Source organism: Ammospiza nelsoni, chromosome 14 (genome assembly GCF_027579445.1).
Source record: "Ammospiza nelsoni isolate bAmmNel1 chromosome 14, bAmmNel1.pri, whole genome shotgun sequence".
Taxonomy (NCBI): Eukaryota; Metazoa; Chordata; class Aves; order Passeriformes; family Passerellidae; genus Ammospiza; species Ammospiza nelsoni.
Window position 1 is genome coordinate 7489003 of NC_080646.1, and position 18441 is coordinate 7507443.

Below are 18441 nucleotides of genomic sequence, written 5' to 3' on the forward strand. Positions count from 1 at the left end.
AGGAGAGGAGAATGTCACAGCCTCACATGCTGCTGTAGGGACAGCTCTGTTCAGGCTTGCTTATCCCTGCCAGATAACTCCAATGACCTCTAAAAGCACTGTTACACTCCCAATCACCCTCCCTGCCTTCTCTGTCCCCCTCCCTCCTCTTCCTGTTTAGTAAGCAGCTTTGCTCATTAAGGGAAAAAATGTACTGTCCTCCCTTAATGAATGTGCTAAAATTACCCCAGCAAGTCCCAGAAGCTGTGGCAGGACAGGCCTCCCCACAAATCAGGCTCTGCAAATATTAGACTTGATTGGAATTTCCAACAGCTCAGCCCCAAGTCCCAGCGGGACATGTTTGAGACAGCCTGAAAAAGGACTGGGCACTGCCAAGTGCGTGCAAGCCTCGCATGCCCGGAAAGCAGAGTGGGCAGAGCAGGATGTGCCATTGGACTGGTCAGCCTGGGATTTCAGAGCTGCCAGGAGCTCTCCTGGGTTTGCTCCCTCAGCACCAGGACACGTATATTGGTGCTGTGGAGGAGTGAGACAATTAACAGAGGTCCTCAGCCATGGTCTGGCATTACCCACATTTTGCTCCTCAAGCAACATCCCAGCACCTCCAGGGCTTTTCTGACCCCAAACACAGCAGGACCAAAGAGTCTCCAAGGTTCAATCGTCCTTTGTGTGCTTAGGGAGCAAAACTATATCCTTTCTGCTGTCCACAGGTTCAGCCCTGCACCTTGTGAGGCATGTGTCACACAGCATGTGCCATGACATAATCATCTCACTCCCCACAAACTATTTCTTGTTCTAGGGCTAGAGTCAGAACCTGCAATAATCTCCCAAACTCAGAACCCTGCACCAGAGAGGAGAGAGGCACCATGATGGGTGACACAGAAGAAAAGCAGTTGTTGCCATTCCACGTGCACACCCCTGCTCCTGGAGGTGTGGAACTGGAGCAAGGAACCACCAAGCCCTCCGTATTCCTCAGTTGCATGTCCCTGATTTTCAAACTCACATGGAGACAGGGCTGAGGGAGGCAGAAGGGGTTGGTCTCCTGCATTGTTCTTTAAACAAAAGCATTAAAAAACAAAAAGCTGCAGAGCAAGTGGGAAGGCATTAAGGCACCACACCTCTGTCACAGGGCTCCCACAGCCATCCCACAGCAGCACATCTGCCCCACACCTCTCCTCCCAGTGCCTCTGCAGTGCAGCAGCCATGTCCTCTGCTACCTTCAAGCCAGCCCAATTTTAATTAAAGGCCATCTCCTACCCCATGACACTTGCACACCCTCCAAGTCATCTCTCTGAGGCATCTCCCAGCTGCACAAAGCTTTGTTCAGAGACAGATCACCCCTCAGAGCTGATTGCTGCTCACAGTTTCAGTTCAGCACACGGTACAGATGGGGAGGCATCACCAGATGTGGGTCACTCTGTCCCCTGTGCTTCAAGGCACAGCAGATGCAGGGATCTGGCCCTCTGCACTGCACTCATCTTGCCCTTGTGTTTGTGCAGTTTCCATTGCTCTTCTCCAAAGACATCTGGACTCTCAGAGGACTTGAGGAAAGGTTAAAAGCTGGGTCAGGCCTGCAGTTGCTTTCCCTTTGCCTGCCAGCTTCCCTGCAGGGCAGAGTCCAGCAGCAGCCACAGAACTGGCCAGTCTTCTGCTCAAGGAACAGAAAAATCAACTTGCAACAGGCAAGAACCTTCCCCCATAGCTGCCCTCCTGCAGCCAGGAGGTCCTCAGGGCTGCACTGCCCCCACCTCATCTCCTCTGTCCCAAACTGCAGCGATTCTAGATCCATTAGACTGAAACATTACTGCACACTGGGCTTTCCTCCTGCTTTGGCATGCAGAAGTAATAGAGGAGATGTGTGCTGGCTGAGGACAAGGGTTGCCAGCTGCCAGCTCCAGCAAGGGGCTGGGTTTATCCAGCCCTATTTGCTTCAAACTGCATTGTTCTTCAAGCTGGGAACAGAGAACAACCAGGGAATGCCTCCTGCTCATGGATTTCCAGTGAACCCAGAGCCAGCCCCACAGCCCTGTGTGAGGGAAGAGTTCAGAGCTGTGGCAAGGCACATCTTGGGGGGACGGCATTGGAAGGACAGTGACACCCACAGGGCCTTTCCCAACATCTCTGAGCACACTGTAATTGGACTTTGATCATATTAGAGTTTTTCCAACCTTATTGATTCTATGAATGTCCTAGAAGCAATAGGAACAAGTGCTCATCAGAGGAACCACCCAGCTGGGAGGTCACTCCAAATGCCCAGGCAGACACTGGGAGAGCTGGATGAGGTCCACACAAGAGCCTCAATGTCAGCTCATTGAGCACAGATGTGCTGGGACAGGTTCTGGGGCTCCATCTTCCTCCTGAACAAGGACTGTGATCACAGCTGTTAGAGAGCTCTTACATCAAATTTATATTTTAGAAAAAATGAATTCAAATATCCCCACCTACTTGGATGCCCAGAAATCAATGAGCCTTGAATAACCTCGAAGGGGTTAGCAAAGAGAAAACTGACAGCTGGGCCTGAGCCCCAATTTTCCTGATTGAGGGAGGAGTGCCAGAGGCTAGGATGCACTGGGATGGTAGCAAGAGCTCTGCAGAGCCTCTGAAGGAAGGAAGGGGTATAAATACAAGACTATGTATATATATATCTATATATATATCTCCAGCAATAGCAAAACAACAGGGCATACGGCAGGGTAAGCTCTCGGCAGACTCTGCTAAATGGTTTCCAATTAATTAACTGATTACATGATAGAACAGAAGGGGATTCAAGTGAGTGCTGTTGACCTTTAAGAATAATTAATATCATCAGGATAGCAAAACTCGTCCAAGAAAAATAATTAGGAAGATTCTAATATTGCCTCCAAAGCCACATTGAAAGGGGTGAGGAAGGTTCTGGTTAATTCAGAGGCACAGTTCCCACGTATTTCCTAGGAAACCCATTTCTCCCTTGCACTTGCTTCCACCCTCAGATCTCCCACACACACGTGCTCCTTCCCTACCCCAGTCAATCCTCCCCCTCCTCTCCAGATCCATTTCCCTATCACCTCTCCTACACCCCATCCTCCTTCTGCTCTCCAGGTCTTCCCTAAAGACTCATTGCTCCAATCCTCTGTTGTAACCTTCTCTCTCCAGCCTGGCCCCTGTCCCTGACACAGACTCATCCCATCCCCTGCTCCTCTTTGGCCAGCCCAGAGTTCCACTCTCTGCCTTCTTGAACCTCAGGAAGAAGAAGCCCTGGTCCCTCCACATGGCATCAATCCACTTTTTATCTCCAGTCAGCACTGGCACCTTCACAGGCTGACAGAAGGCAAGCACTACATGTCATCCCAAAAAAAGCCATTCCCTGCTTTTCCTCAGCAGCCAAATCCATCCCAGAGGCTGGTCTGAGAAGCAGATGTAAGAGATGCACAGCAACAGGAGGAAGATGGGAAATTCATGGATCCCATTACACCTCACCAAGCACATGAGAATGCTCCCACCTCGCTACTTTCTCCTTGCTTCTCCTTTCCCAGTTTGCTTGGCCCCAGTGTCATGCATGGGAGAGGGGTTGGAAAGCCATTTAGCCAAGCAGGAACTGTAGTGCTGAGCTTCTCAGGGAAGGCAGCCTAGACACCCTGGGAGCGAGGTTACATGAGCAGCCAACATTTCTTGTGAGGGAAGTGTAAAAAAACCAACCCTGGAACGAAACCCACCTTTGCAGCGAATAAATAAATTTCCTCTGCTGCTTATTATCATTAAAACTTCTGCGGCTTGACACTTCACTAAATTATAGATAAAAGGAAAAATGGTCTTCCTGGGCTCAGAAAAGCAGGCTGCTGCCAGAGCCCTGTGTTTACAGCAGCTAATGAAAAGAAAGCCTGCCATTAGCCTGCAGCACTCGCCCCACCTCGGCGGGGAACGGAGCTACCTGCACCCCAGCACTGGGAGCAGCAGCTGAGAGCTGAGCTGGGGATGGGCAGGGGGAGGTGAGCACGGGGGAACTGAAGGGCCCATGCCATCAGGCAGCAGAGATGGCAGCTGCCACCTCCCATGCTGTGCGGAGCCTCCTGGCCGCAGCAGGAGGTGAGGCTGACGTGCTCCAGCTACGCCTCAGCAGATGACAAGAGAAACACCCGGCTTGGGAGACAGACAGCAGCGAGCAGGACCTGCCTCCCCCAGGCTGCTGCCTCCCCCCAGTGTCCCTGGGGTGGGCATGGGGAGCAGGGAGACACAGCAGGTGCCTGGGACACACCTGAGCATGGGTTTAGGAGCATCTCTGCCCAAAAACCTGTTTGCAGCGCCTGAGCACACAGGGAGGGATTGTGCTCTGAGAGAGACCTGCCTGCAGCCACAGCTGAGCCGTGGCATGATGTGACTCCTGACAGCCCAAGGATTGCTGGGCTGAGGGAAACAGGGAACTGGTGGTGACTTAATCCAGGCAGAGCCCAGTGAAGCCTGCTTGCTGCACTGCACAATTATAACCACTCCAAAAGCACAAAAATGCTTTGCCTTTGACAGTTAATTCTGTCAAAATAAACAGGAATGTCTGCACACAACAGCTCCATTTTACCCATCCTTCTCAATACATTATGTACTTAAAAAGAAGTATCTTTTGCTGGTCACTGTGAGGAATATTTTCCAATGAAAAGACTAATCACCACAAAGCACTGAATGCTTCAGAGTGCGGCAGGCATTCCTTCATTATTCTGAGACAGCAAATTACCCACAATTATCAGCACGCACAACTGGATACAGCAAACATTTAGCCAAAGCCCACAGATTGTGGTTGCAGTGAGGTTGGATGGCAGATGTCCTAGAGAACTACTCATGTGAGAAACCCCCAGACAGCAGCTGGGTAGTGGTGCTGCAAAACAAATCCATTCACGCTGCAGAGCACAGTCACTGCCAGGAATCACTGCAGCTCAGAAAGTTTGTATTCACAGAATCTTAGACAGGCGTGGGTTGGAAGAGATCTCGGAGATCACATTGTTCCAAACCCCCTGCCGTGTGCAGGACACCTTTCACCAGGTCAGGCTGTTCAGAGACCCATCCAGCCTGGCCTTGAGCACTTGCAGGGATATTGCAGGTATTGCAGCTGTCAGAGAGGCAGCTGGGCAGGCTGGCTGCACAGCAGGAGAGATGGAAGAAAAAAACCACACTGCTGGCAGTGAAATCAGCCTGGGCACCCCACAGGCATCTCCCACACCATGCCCTGAGCCAGCTTACGGATAGGAGAGCACAGGCTGGGGCTGGAGGGGGAAGGAGTTTGTTGCAAGACAAGGGCAGAAAAGGCAAGGGGCAAACTACAGGGAGGACAGGGAAGGCTTCAGCACAGGCAAGGAGCTGGGTCAGAGGCCAGGAGGCTGCAGGGAGTGGGAACGAGCGCAGGAGGGACGGGAGGAGCCGCCGGCCCTGTCCGTGGTGCTGAAGCTCAGGGCATCGGGCACCGGCGCAGCTCCCTGGGGAGCAGCCCCGGGAATGCCCAAGCTTGGCTTCAGGCATGAAACACGGTCACCCACAGCTCCCCGGGCGACACACCTCTGGCTCTCACTGGCAGCCCTCTAAACGCCCCGCAGTTGTCACAGACACATCTTATAAAAAATCCTTTCCTTAGGATTTTTCCCTCCTGAGAAGTTGAGAAGCCTCAGGAACAAACATAAACATTGATTATCTGCTGCTGTGGAATGCAACAGGTGCATCTGTGATTGGCTCATGTTGGTAGTTTCTAATTAATAGCCAATCACAGTCAGCTGGCTTGGACAGAGAGTCCAAGCCACAAACCTTTGTTATCATTCTTTCTTTTTCTATTCTTAGCTAGTCTTCTGATGAAATGCTTCCTTCTACTCTTTTAGTACAGTTTTGATACAATATCTATCATAAAATAATAAATCAAGCCTTCTGAAACATGGAGTCAGATCCTCGTCTCTTCCCTCATCCTCGGACCCCTGTGAACACGGCCACACACAGTCTCTTGTATCTGATGGAATTCACAACTCATCCCTTCCCAAATACAAATAAGGGTAGGGATTGGTGGGAAACTCCGCCCTTTGACCAGTATTCTAATAAAATTTTATCATTCCAATAAAACTCATGGCTGCCTAACTTATGACATTTAAATTCCTGCCTTGCCACACACCGTCATGAATTAATGTCCCATCATTCATGCCCTGTCGTATCTTATTGCTCAAATACCATATGATTTTAATGTTTCTATTTTTCTGCCCTGGTGCTTATTGCCAGTATATCAAAAAGGGGAAGCCAGCCCTCTAATCATACTGTTAGTAAACCAGGATCATGGAAAGACAAATCCCAGGACAGATAGCTTTGGTGGTCACTAAACTTCCACTCATCCTGCCATGACTGCTCATTCCCCTGACAACTTTCAAGCAGATTTCCATGCCCCCAGGTACCTCCTCCCAGGGAGGCTTCCTCTTCCCTCTGCAGCCCCTCTCACACTGGAACAGGTAGGTAAGAAATGCTTTGCAGCACAGGCTTTGGGAGGAAGCAAGAGGGACAGTCAGAGGCTCTTTCTGGAGCCCCTCCATGCTGCAACGATCTCAGAAGCCTTGAAACAAGATCCATTCCTTGTCATGCCCAAATTTCCAGAAATCAGCTCAATCTCTGCTACTGGTGGTCTCAGAGATGTGGTGAGGTTTAACCAAGGTACAACTATGTCCCATTTTCAGGATCACAGCCAAGAGAAATGTTGTGCCTCTCTTTGAGGGGAACCTCACCACAACACATCCATCAGGCCATTGTTGCTCAGCAAAGACTGGTCAGAAGCTGACTCCCCCAAACCCACCAACTTGTCTGAAGTTCATATTTTACTCTAGTATTGTAAAAAAGAAAAAAAATCAACTAAAAATACAAAAAAAAAACAACATGCAAACAACAAACCTCACATCACTGTAGGAACAGCTTCATTTTAAACATTTCCTCTTTTTGAAGAGTGGATGGGAAAAAACAGGACCTTTTCAAAAACCGCAGCTGCCCATTTCACATGTCAGTAAAAAGACAATTGATCAAATTTCAGAAAGGGAAATAACTCTCAACAATGTAACTGCAAAGATCATCTCAACATTTCAAAGGAAGGAAGGAGAGACAAACCCAGAGTAAAATCCTGAGAGCCCAGGTTCCGCAGTCATAGACATTACATAAGAATCCAAATATGCAAAACTTATTTGTGACAAAGTTATTGTAACTGATCTTGCATTGCAACAGCATCTCACAACTCAAGGCCAAGTTTCATTAGAAATCATACAAGGTGTTATGTTTCAAAGCAGAGAAAATAAATGTTATTCCAGGTTTTAAGGTGGGTAATAGAAGCAGGACAAATCTTGGCACAAAACATGAAGTGCTTGAAACACATGAGAGCAGGTGCAGCTAGAGTACATCAGTCACAAACTCACTGCTCCCCCTTCTATCACAGTACAATAAACCCTCTCCACAGCCAAGCAAGGCAGCCTACAGCCAGGAATTAGTTACCCAGTCCTCTCAATGCAGGTCAAATGATTTCAACCCAGCCTGAAGGGAAGCCACAGTCCTGCAGGGAGCTGGTCTCTCCTCTGGCCTTGTGCACAATGGCTGGTAAAACACAGGACCTTCCTCTGCCACTGCAGCACAAGGAGAAGCTGCAGTTAGCTGGTTATCAGTCACCTGCAGCAGGAAAGTGGGAATAAACATGCCATCAAACCCCTGCTGCCCATTAGCATATCAGCAAGGACCTGCTCTACACTGGCATCCGGGGAACAGAGCAGATGGGGAGAAAACAGGGAAGTTTATGGAAGCAGAGGAGATGTTACAGCTGTTTGTTTTAGTGGCTGTGCTGTAGGCATGCCCAGAATTTTATAGGGCTGGAGACATATGGGGGAAAATGCCTCCCTGAGTTAATGGCAGCACAGTGATTGGATCTTGGAAGGGGCTGGAGCAGGAACATCCTCAGAGTACAAATGGGAATCAAAAGGTAGCCAGGCTGCTGCCTGCTTCAGGATAGAAAAGGAATATTCGCCTAATAGTACTTAAAGGCTATTTAAATCTTTCTCACAGTTCTAATTTTGCCTATATTCATGAAGAGAAATTTAACTCTCATTTAAGAAATGCAAACCAAACACATTAAACTATCAAGAAGGTGGTTTGGATAAATGCATTTTGCTCCACCTTCCCAGAGAACTCAGAGCTCACCCACTATCAAACACTGTGCCCAGCTGGTATCCACAGCCTCGTGAGGCTGCATTGATTCAGGAGCAGGGATGGAAAACCAAGGCAAATTAAAGCACAACACTTCGGGTTAGGAGGAGACTGCCAGGATGGGTATGAAAGCAGTGCAGTGGTGGAAGGACAAAGCAGGAAGAAAACATCAGGAAAGAGGCAGAAGGCTCATAGGATATCCAGAATCAAGTGGAGGGTTGCAGGCAGGCACAGGGCCTGAAGCTGGTTGTGGAATGGAGCAAGAGAGAGAGAGTTTAACCCTGATTCATATCTAAGAATGGCTCTTTCAGAGCAAGACAACAGATTATTAACACTGAGCAGGGGAAAGTGACCCTCAAGGCATGACCAAGAGGAAACAGTGTTCCACTTGGAATAATTCAGCATCTGATTATTTGTTTATTTCTTCATTTAGTGTAAGATATCAGTCAATCTCCCAGACACACAGAGCAAAGGAAGTGAAGCTTGCCAGCCTTGCAGAGGGTTGCCTGCAGCCCTCTGAAAGCACACAGGCCTCCGTTTTTGGAGTGCTATGAGTCCTATCCTGACACAGCACTGAAGAGGGCAGAGGGAACCTCACCAACTTCATACAACCCTTTAATTTTCAGGGGATGCAGCCTTGTGTTTTACTTGTAACATAATTCTGGGAATCCCCATGCCAGAGCTACAAGCTACATTCAATACCTAGGTACCAGCTCATCTGGCATGACACAATTGCCTTGAACCAAACAAGAGTACTGAAGACAACCCCATCCTCAGAAAACACTCCAGCCTACAAAGGACATTCTGGGAAGCTCCAGATTAATTACAGCTCAAATTTGCCCATGAAAATAAGCCCGTGGATCATCCAGCCCAGTCTTTCAACAGGCAAAGCATGTGCCTGCAGCATTCCTGCCAGCACCTTCCAGTTATTCCCCAATCCTCATTTTGGGGAGAAAGAAACCAACATGAACACACAGATAAAAACACCTGGGAAGCTGATCATCTGACCACACCATACTCAAAAAAAACAATTACACACAGCATGAGCCAGCCCAGGGTCACAATCTTTAAGACCTTTGGGTGAAGACTGGAAGGAAAAGCTTGATCTTCTCCCCTGGCAGGCAGCACTGAGAGAGTGCTCTTTGATGGAAGCTGTGTCTGGGCTGGCCCACAAACTAATTTTGAGCATGTATAAACCTCCAGAAGACAGTTTAAGAGGAGCCTCTGATGCAGACAGAAATTGTAATTATTAATTTTCTAAATAGAAATCTGACTACTTAAGCCTTATTTAAAAGCATGCCTGTCTCTGTAATTACACGGCCTTAATTTGTTTTCTTTACTACACAATAAATAAGGTGTGCACAATTACCTCTGCAAATACAAGGCAGTGCCTCCTGACTGGCTGGTTGAGTACGCAGCCGCCCAGGAAAACATTCTGAGGGAATCACAGACTTAAGTACCTGCTCCCAGGAAAGGGTGACTCAGGCACTGCAAATACCAGCTGGTCTGGCTGTAGGCACAGCCTGCTCCACTGTCCCACAGCCAGTGGAAGTCCTGTCCTCCCCTGTGCACCAGTTCCTGGTGTACTGTGAAGCTCAATCCTGCTGTGGACTTCCCAGGAACATGTTAATGCTGAATTCTTCCCCACAAGGCACTACAACAACTTCTCTTTACTCTGCCTGGTTTCATGACATGTGTAGGAAGTTGATAACATCTCAACTCGTAACCTTCTATCAAGTTCAAATAAATTGGCCAAAGGTTTCCAGTGTCATTAGGAGGACAGAGAGAGTGAGAGCATGAGAGGCTCTTCCCTCACTAAGCTGTGCTAAACACAGCAGCAGAGTAAATATGAATTCAGATGGTTTATATTTCTCAAATTTGAGAACCATACCATCCTAGAGCTTTCTTGTACAGCCTCAAGCCAAAGGCTGAGGTTTTCTGTCAGCACAAACATTTCCTCTGCTCAGCTGCATCACCTGCTAACACTGACACCCAGAAACCTTGGCTACCAAGGCTCAGTCTTGCACAGCCTAGACATGTTGGTCCTCACATCAGGGCATGAGATTGTCCAGGACCACCCCTGTAATAGCCAAAGGGCTGTCAAACATGCACAGAAACTGGACCAGGAACCTATCAGTGCAACTTCTCACAGTGAGATGATGCCCAGTAAGGGCACACGACACTGGAATATATTCAGCTTAGATCAGACACACTTAGATCCACCCCTGTTTAGCACCCAGCCAGTATTTGTTCTACAAGGACTGAACTGTCTCAGCCCAACCACCAGCAGAAGAGGTAGATCCATGCTGCAAAACCCACTGTTATATTTTGGATTGTCTCCATAGCAGCAATAGGCTTCACATCACCAATGATCAGACCAGCCATGGAGCCCTAATTGTCCTCATTCAAGGAGAAGGAAGAGGAAACCAAAGAGGAAACCAAAGCCATTTCTGGATTCACACCTCTGGCTCACACTCACCCACTGCTCCTCCCCTGATTACGTCAGCCTCAAGCCCCTTGCACTTAATACAGCTAATTTCAAACCCTAAAAGGACCTAAACCCTAAAATGACCCTGCCAGGCTGCACTTTGGAGCACCCTGAGGTCTACCACTTGAGCAGCTGAATGCTCAAAATCCCCTTCATGGGTTTCCCACCTTTCCTTCCTTACTCTGTGGTGGGGAAGGGGGAAAAAATTAAGCCAAGCTTCACCCAAAGCCTCACAAACCTGAGCTCCTGCAATTAGAGCTGGGATAAGTGATCTGCTTGTGATTGCACAGCTGGGGTCTGAAGACAAGCGCGTGCACAGAGGAAGGGCCAGAAATAGATGTTACTGGGAGAAGGCAGAGCTATCTGGCCCATCTGAGAGGAGGAAACCTTGATGAAAGGCACTGGGGAAAAAACTCAGTTCAGCAGGAAGTTTTGATTTAACCCAGGATGGGAAGGGAGGCGTGTGTGGGGTGGAAATAAGCTTTTGAGACCTCAGAATTTTTATGTGAGCTTCAAGTGAAAAAAACTGCTCAGACCCAGCTTGTAACACCCTGCAAAGGTCCAGCCTAAGGGCCCCACCACCCTGTGCCAACCCTCCCTGGCAGTGGAGCCACTCTGTCATGTGTTAGACACATTTGTCATCTTATTGACTCAGCTCCACCAGCAACCATCCAAACAGCCACTAACAGAGAAAGAAAACCAGAGTGGCAGCAAGAACGTGTAGCAGTAACTCAACAAGCCCTAAGCACCATCCCATGGTCCCAGCCCTGCACTCAGCCGCACCACAAGAGGATCGGGACAGTATCCTTCACTCCCATCCACTCCTGTACCTCACCACAGCAGCCCAAGACTTACAGCAGGGTGACATTTCCATTAATCCTTTTATCCCTGGCTCCTACGTGCAGAGGCTGCAGCAAATGTCAGGCCTTTGAGCTGAGCTCCCGGGGAGGCAGAGCAGCCAAGGAGGCACCTTGATGTGCTGGCACAGTGCTGGGGCCATGGAGGGGATCCCAGGTGGCACCAGGCTGTGCAGAGCCTCTCCAGCCACCCTGGCTGCAAGGCAGCATGAAAGGCATCGTGGTCTGAGAGCCTTTGGAAGCAGCAGGGAGCCAGCAGCAGCCCTGCAAGCCCAGGTCTCCACCCTCAGCCGTCCAGCATCCCTCACGGGGAACATCCACACTGCCAAGCCCCAGGAACAGCATCAAAACCCACTGGCAAACACCAAGCAAATAATATACTTACTTGCCTGGAGCTCCAAAAGGCAAGGGAAGAAAGATATTAAGAACATGATCAATCTTACAGGGCCCGAGCAGTAAACAAACACATATTTCATCACCACGTACCAATCCTAACTCTTGACAGAAGATGGATGTGGGGTTTTTTCCACTCACAAAAGTAATTCCAAAAGACAAAAACAAACACTTTGGGGAAAAGCAGCAACAATTGCCTGTGTACACATTAATGGCACATTCAGCCTCAAAGCTAGCATACATGGCCTTCTAAACTCCTACGACATCCAAACTAATTTCATCAGGAATCAAATGCTATTCATTTTATCTGCTAGATACATAAACAGCAACGGCACAATTGACAAACAACCGTCAAAAAAAAAAAAAAAAAAATCAATTCAGAGTGGTTCAGAGAGAACTGCTTCCCAGGAACAAACAACTACAGAAAATACAAAACAAATGCTACAAATCAAAATAACAAAGAGCAGAAATCAGGAATATCCCAGTGGTCAGAACTAACGAGGGTTCATTATGAAAATATGCAATTCTTTAAGCTCAAAAAGGCTCAGTTCATGTTCACAATGCCCTCAACTATTCATGTCCTTTGGTACTGCAGATCTTCTATTTAGTAAGTACTTTACTGTCACTTAGCAACTGTAAATGGTTTTCCAAAAAGGAAGCTTTTGGGGTTTTTCAGTTCACATCATCTCTGAGCAGACATCAAAAGACAAATGCTCTGCAGGTCGCATCCATCTCCTTGCCCCAGGAACGAGTCTGTATCGATGGCCCAATGCACCCACACACTCAAATGAATGCACTTTTTCACTGAAGCCACTAGCACTGCTTTCCAAAAAGCAGGGATAAACATTCCCATTCAGCCCATCAGCTGGTGCCCAAAGCCAGGGCCTCTCCCCAAACCCTTTTCACCTTTCGTATCTACAGTGGAGCAGAGAGGGCTTTGATCTTGGACACAGCCGCTTGGACAAAACATTTCAAGTCCATGGAGCACCTTGCACAGTGGCCTGAAATTCAGGCTTTGCTTTATCACCTTGGGAAAAGTAAATACACATTTGGAAAAGAAACCAGTGCACTTGGCCTCAAGGATGTGGAATGACACATGACACCACTCTCTATCTAACAATGCCCCAAGCAGCTGGACAATTGTGCAATGTCCAGGATAACAGGGCTCCAGCCTCTCTGGCACAAAACATCCCTACCCCATGCCCCTGCAGACACCAGTTTAAGAAGTCAATAATTAGCAGCAGAGCTGGCAGCTCCATATCCCAGGATTTGTGTCAGAAAAGCAGCCTTTGGTTAAAAAGTAATGAGCAGGGCAGGCTCTGGCCATGCTCTGGGGTGGGTGGCTGCCCCCAAACTCGGCTGAAAGGGAAATGTGCAGCAGCCATGGGGCTGGTAATGATGCTGCATTCATCAGAGCTGCCATCAAAGTCAGGGCACTCATTAGGAACCCAAAACCCTCAGCTTCCCAGCAGAAGCTCCCCCCATCCTTCACTGCAGCCCATTCCACTTCCATGTGTGTTTATCTTTTCCATCTCCTGTCCTTTCCCTTCCCCATCAGCATTCCCCTTCCCTCTCCTTGCTGTCCCCCACAGGAACTTTGGGGATCCACCTTGGGAACCACATTTCCACAGGGAGAAGAGGCAAAAGGGACAGGAGCCATTGGCACTTACATATAGTGCAGGTGTGGGTTCTTGGCAAAGGCTCTTGGCTGGATGTTTCGTAGTCCTGAGTTCCTGATTGTCCTGTGGAGAGATGCAGAAGGGCAGCAATGGAGTCAAGGCAGACAATTGCTCTGCTCCCACATCCCCCAAGGCTTGCTGGGGTGGCACAGGCCATCTCCTGCTCCTCTGCTCTCCCTCCTTCTCCACAAGCAGCACTGCATGGCAAACCTACCACAGCAAAATCATCTCCCATCTTCACACCCAAGAGGAAACCCTGCTGCTTGCAGCTCTGATAAAGAAGGGTATTCTCCATAGGGAATTGTAGATCTTGAAGGGAGAATAACCCTTTTCACAGCCTACTTTGGAAAAGCTCCATTAGTGCTATAACCAGGATTTGTCAGCACTCTCAAACACATGGTGTGACTATTGGGGATGGCCCTGTGCAGGGCCAGGAGTTGAACTTGATGATCTTTGTAGATCCCTTCCAGTTCAGCATGTTCTGTAATTCTGTAAATATCTGCTGTCTCTGCTGCTTTGTTACGTGAGGAGATAACAACAGCCAGCCTGCTTAAAGGGTTTTGTGTGTTAAAAGTACGGTTTGCTGGAATTTGGTTAGTGACTGCTCAGCCCCATACAGCTCCTCCAGCCCACATGGGAGCTGTATTTAATGTGAAGCTCCCTGTGAAACACATTATTAGAGTGTCTGATTAGCCCTGAGCAACACTCTGCATCTCACACACACAGCATCCAGGGTGCTCACAGATCCTGAGGATGTAGGAGGGGGAATTAAGAAACTGGCTGGCATCCTTGCTTGGCCAGGCTTCCAAAGCATATGCAAAGTCCCTTCAACCTCATGGACCTCGGTTTTCCCTCCATGATGCACAAAATTGACCTCTGTCCATGCTCAGAGAGCTGTGCAGGGAGATGCAATTCCCTTCCTGCACAGCACCACCATGATGGTAACTGCACTAAATGAGGACCAACAGCCCAGCAATGAAGAATTGGTGGAGACAGCTGGAATTCCACATTGTGGGGCTGGAATGAGTCAGAGCAACACACAAGCCCAAAACCAGAACAGCAGGGGAGAGGAGAGGTCAGGGCTGATGTGTGTTGACAGAGCTGTCAGGAGCTAGCAATCCTCCTCCTCACAGACCCAGCCAAGACCAAAAGGCATTTCATCTCCATTTTGTGGACTCCCATAGCAAAACACAGCAGATCCAGCAGCTTAAACTGGCAGCATGGGGGCTGCAGAGGGAAGGAAGCCATGGCTCTTCTGGAAGGAAGGGGCTGCCTAGGCCCAGTCCCCTTCCCAATGCACAGGACATACTCACAGCCTCTGGAGTCCTGTGTACAGCTCCATGTCAACGGCGTTCAGCGTCTGCAAGTTCTTCCAGTTCTCTATGTGTCTGTGGAGGAGAAGGAAAGGCTCAGCTGTGGCACAACCAGATGGTTGCTGAGCCCGTGCCAGGGACAGCACACAGAGGGAGGATGTGATACCCCACCACCCAGCCCCATTCTGTTTTCCCAGTCTCTTGGAAAAGTCAAATAACATGGGTTGGCCCACAGTTTCAAGCACAGAACATGCAACCAAGCCATTGAATATCCTTGCCCAAGTCATTGCCCCTCCCTGCACACACCAGTGATCAAAGACACGATTGAAACGGGTCTGGCAAAAAGAGTGAAAGCAAATAAAACATCTCAACAAAAACTCAGGGCCATAATAAAAAAAAGTCATATATTTATCCAGTCTCTAACTGGGGTGGATAAACAGGCTCCCAGTCTTTGCTGGCTGGACACACTGCTAGCAGGAGAGCACCAAGCTTAGTTTGGAAACATTGCCTTTATTACAAATTCCTCAGTCACCTGGGGCAGTCTGGCAGGTATGTTACAGAGAACAAAAACAGAAATAGATCTGTCACCGCAGGATCACTTTCAGTAAATATTAGAGGCGGGGGAAGGTGACAGACCAGCAGCTCCAGAGAACAGGGTCCCCTGTTATCAGCAGCACAGGAGTGATGCTGGCAGCAGTGGGGCTGCCTGGCTGTGGCGACTGCCTCTGCAATGCTGTGTGGTGTGAAAGGAGTTCAATCCTCATCTCCCAGGCAGCTTTCAACCAGTTCTGGCTTTCTCCCAGATTAAACTCAGACACCCTCCCACCAGAAACACAAACATTTTCAAGAGGGTCTTTTCTGAGGAGCAGGTGGAGGTAGTCCTCTCTAAAAGCCAACTGAGAGAGGGAAAACATCTGGCAGGTCCCATTGGACAATATGTGAAAGAAGCCCAACTTTGAAGTCTCTGAACATGTGCACCCAAGCTCACATCTGCCTTGATGCAATAGTTGGCTTTGGACTTGGCCCTGGAGAGGGGAAACATCTCCAAGTGATGAAGGGTTGGAGTGATGAGAAAACACTGAGAACTATGCTGTGATTCTAGGCAAGAAGGTTGCAGGACCTCACATGGTGAGCAAGCAGAAGAGGGACCTTAGACCACTTACAGAGCAGTCATAGGGGGCCACAGATTCCTCCTCCTTGCACAAAAACAGGTCAATTAGCATGAGGGAAATACATGGACCTACTTCAGCCACCCCCCCAAATTACATCCATCTCAAAAAAAGTAAAACACAAAGCCTGGATTAAATCTCCTTATATTTCTCTGCTCTCACCATGCAGATCCAAGAAAGGAGAGACCCACAAGAGTCACCTCTGCTTTCCACATGTTCCACAATTTGTCTGCATGCCCAGAGGGGTTATGCTAAGGACACAGCACAAGCTCCCACATGCTGCTGCACGCCAGGATAAGTCACAGTTCATCTCCAATGCCCTGCTCATCAGCTGAGACCGCCTGTGTCCCAGACAGAATGAGAAACAGGACATTATTACAGCCACTTCGTGTTCCCTGCCATTGTCTACGGCCCCTGTGAACATTTCCAGAACAAAACACAGACTGGGAGGAGTCAGTCAGGAGATCCAAGAGCTCAGTGGAACTCTGGAGTCAAGACAGGGCTGCCAGCTCAGGCCCGGGGCCATGGGTTTGCAGGATTGAGCAAGGCCAGAAACAAAGGTTGAAAACAATTTCTATCTGCAACTCCTACACAGCAAAGTGAGGGTCCTCCAAGAGAAAGGATATGGGATGGAGGAATGGGATGGTCTTGGTTTACCACCAGGGCAAGCTGCAGCTACAGCATCCAAGCAATGACCTTCAGGGAGGGATGGAACAGCCCCGAGCCAGGAGTTACGGAGCAACCACAGCTGGGAAGGAGGCGGCGGCCAGATTGGCTCTTGTTTTATTGATCGTGTTTGCTAAAAAAAGTCAAGGTTATTTTTGACACTCAAAGCCATGTGGGCAGCATTCTAGAAGAGACAGAAAAAGACCTGAGCTTGTTTCCAGTGACATGGCCAGACGTGAATTTCCTCTGACTCAGCGCTGGTGCACGGGGGTCTTGGGGCCTCCACATGGCATCCCCTGCTCCCCCCAAGTGACAATACACTAGACTGTAAACACAGCTCCACAACCTGTATTGTATTCCAGCCTCCCAAACAAAGCCCAAGAGCTTCCTGAGCCAGATATGCTTTAGTTCATTATTTAACATAGACATACCCTACCCGTAGAGAGGCAAGAAAAACAACAGTGGAAAAACACATGCACACACATCCATATGATAATCCCCCAAACCAGCAGCTGCTTTATATACAGTGCAATGCAGGGAAATAATTAGGTGCACAGGTCAGCAAGGGTCCTTGAGTCCTTTAAAATACACAAACACCTCCCTTCTCAGGGATTTGCAGAAATGGCTTTTCCCCTTTTCTCTCTGATTTTTCAACTTAGCGTGAGTTGTACCTTTGCTCCTAGAAGTGACAAATCAGTCTTGGTTTACAGGCACTTCAAAGATACACCAGGAAAAATATTTTCTTTGGTTTCCCATTGCTTTAGAAAGAATAGTGTAACTTTGCACTGGCTGGGTTCACCTGAACCCACTTAAAAAACAAAACAGAAATGCATCATATTCTGAAAGCTCGAGGAGTCAAGCTGTGATTGCAAAATTGGCAGTGGTTGCACAGAAAAGCAAACCAATCAAGCGGAGAAACTCCACCCCTGAAACTTCAGTCCCTCTCATGTCCTTCAGTATCTCAGCTAGCTCCCCCTCTTTTCCTTCCAGGGTTTTCTTGCCCTAGAAATCCTGAATCCTCCCACTTGCTGCTGAAGACTGAGACCTTCCCTCCTCCTCTGCCTCGGTTCATTAACCCAGCAGGAGCACGGGTGCCTGGTTCACACCAAATACAGCTGTGACAGCTCCCAGCCCTGCCCTGGTCTCCTCAGGCACGCATTGAGGCATGAATTACAGTCTGTGGGCTACAGCTTACTCCTCCCTGCACATCTCTAAGTACATATTCCTGTGGCATTCCTCAGTTATTACTAAGGCAAGCTGCTCTTCTGCAAGACCCAATAGCTTGAAGAGCATTACCGTACTTCACAGATCCTGAGGAGCTCGCCACGAGCAGACCCACCTAAACTCACATCCAACTTCTGATCAAGACCATATGAGGTGCATCACTAACACAGATGATGTTGCTCACTCATTTTCTGGGTGGAGAATGGAGGGTAGGGCATGTTTATTTAAATACTCACTTCCTGCTCATAATTCTTGTATGCTAGAAGGGTCCTGCTGGTCCAAGTCTCCTTGCTTGCACTGCAGAGCTGAATTATACCATGTCTTCTACAGACCAAGCAAATTCCACCTTGGGAGTAACAAGGGCTTTGCCCTCCCCACTCAGATTGAAACACTGCACCTCTCATTCCTTACCCAAATATACTCTCTTGCATTGTACATTCATTTTCTCTTGTGTCAAAGCTGTCTTTGCTTAAGCAACTCTTTTTCTTT

General features: G+C 48.6%; 1 protein-coding gene across 3 annotated transcripts in view; it reads right to left on the minus strand.

Annotated features, from left to right (window-relative positions):
- Positions 1 to 18441, minus strand: part of NTRK3 (neurotrophic receptor tyrosine kinase 3) — a 203862-nt gene that overhangs the window by 157395 nt on the left and 28026 nt on the right. For all 3 annotated transcript variants that reach the window (XM_059482378.1, XM_059482380.1, XM_059482379.1), the window contains exons 2-3: positions 14894 to 14968; positions 13572 to 13643 (exon numbers count right to left, since the gene is read on the minus strand). In XM_059482378.1, coding sequence (XP_059338361.1) covers positions 13572 to 13643; positions 14894 to 14968 — 147 coding nt within the window. The remainder of the gene's footprint in view (positions 1 to 13571; positions 13644 to 14893; positions 14969 to 18441) is intronic.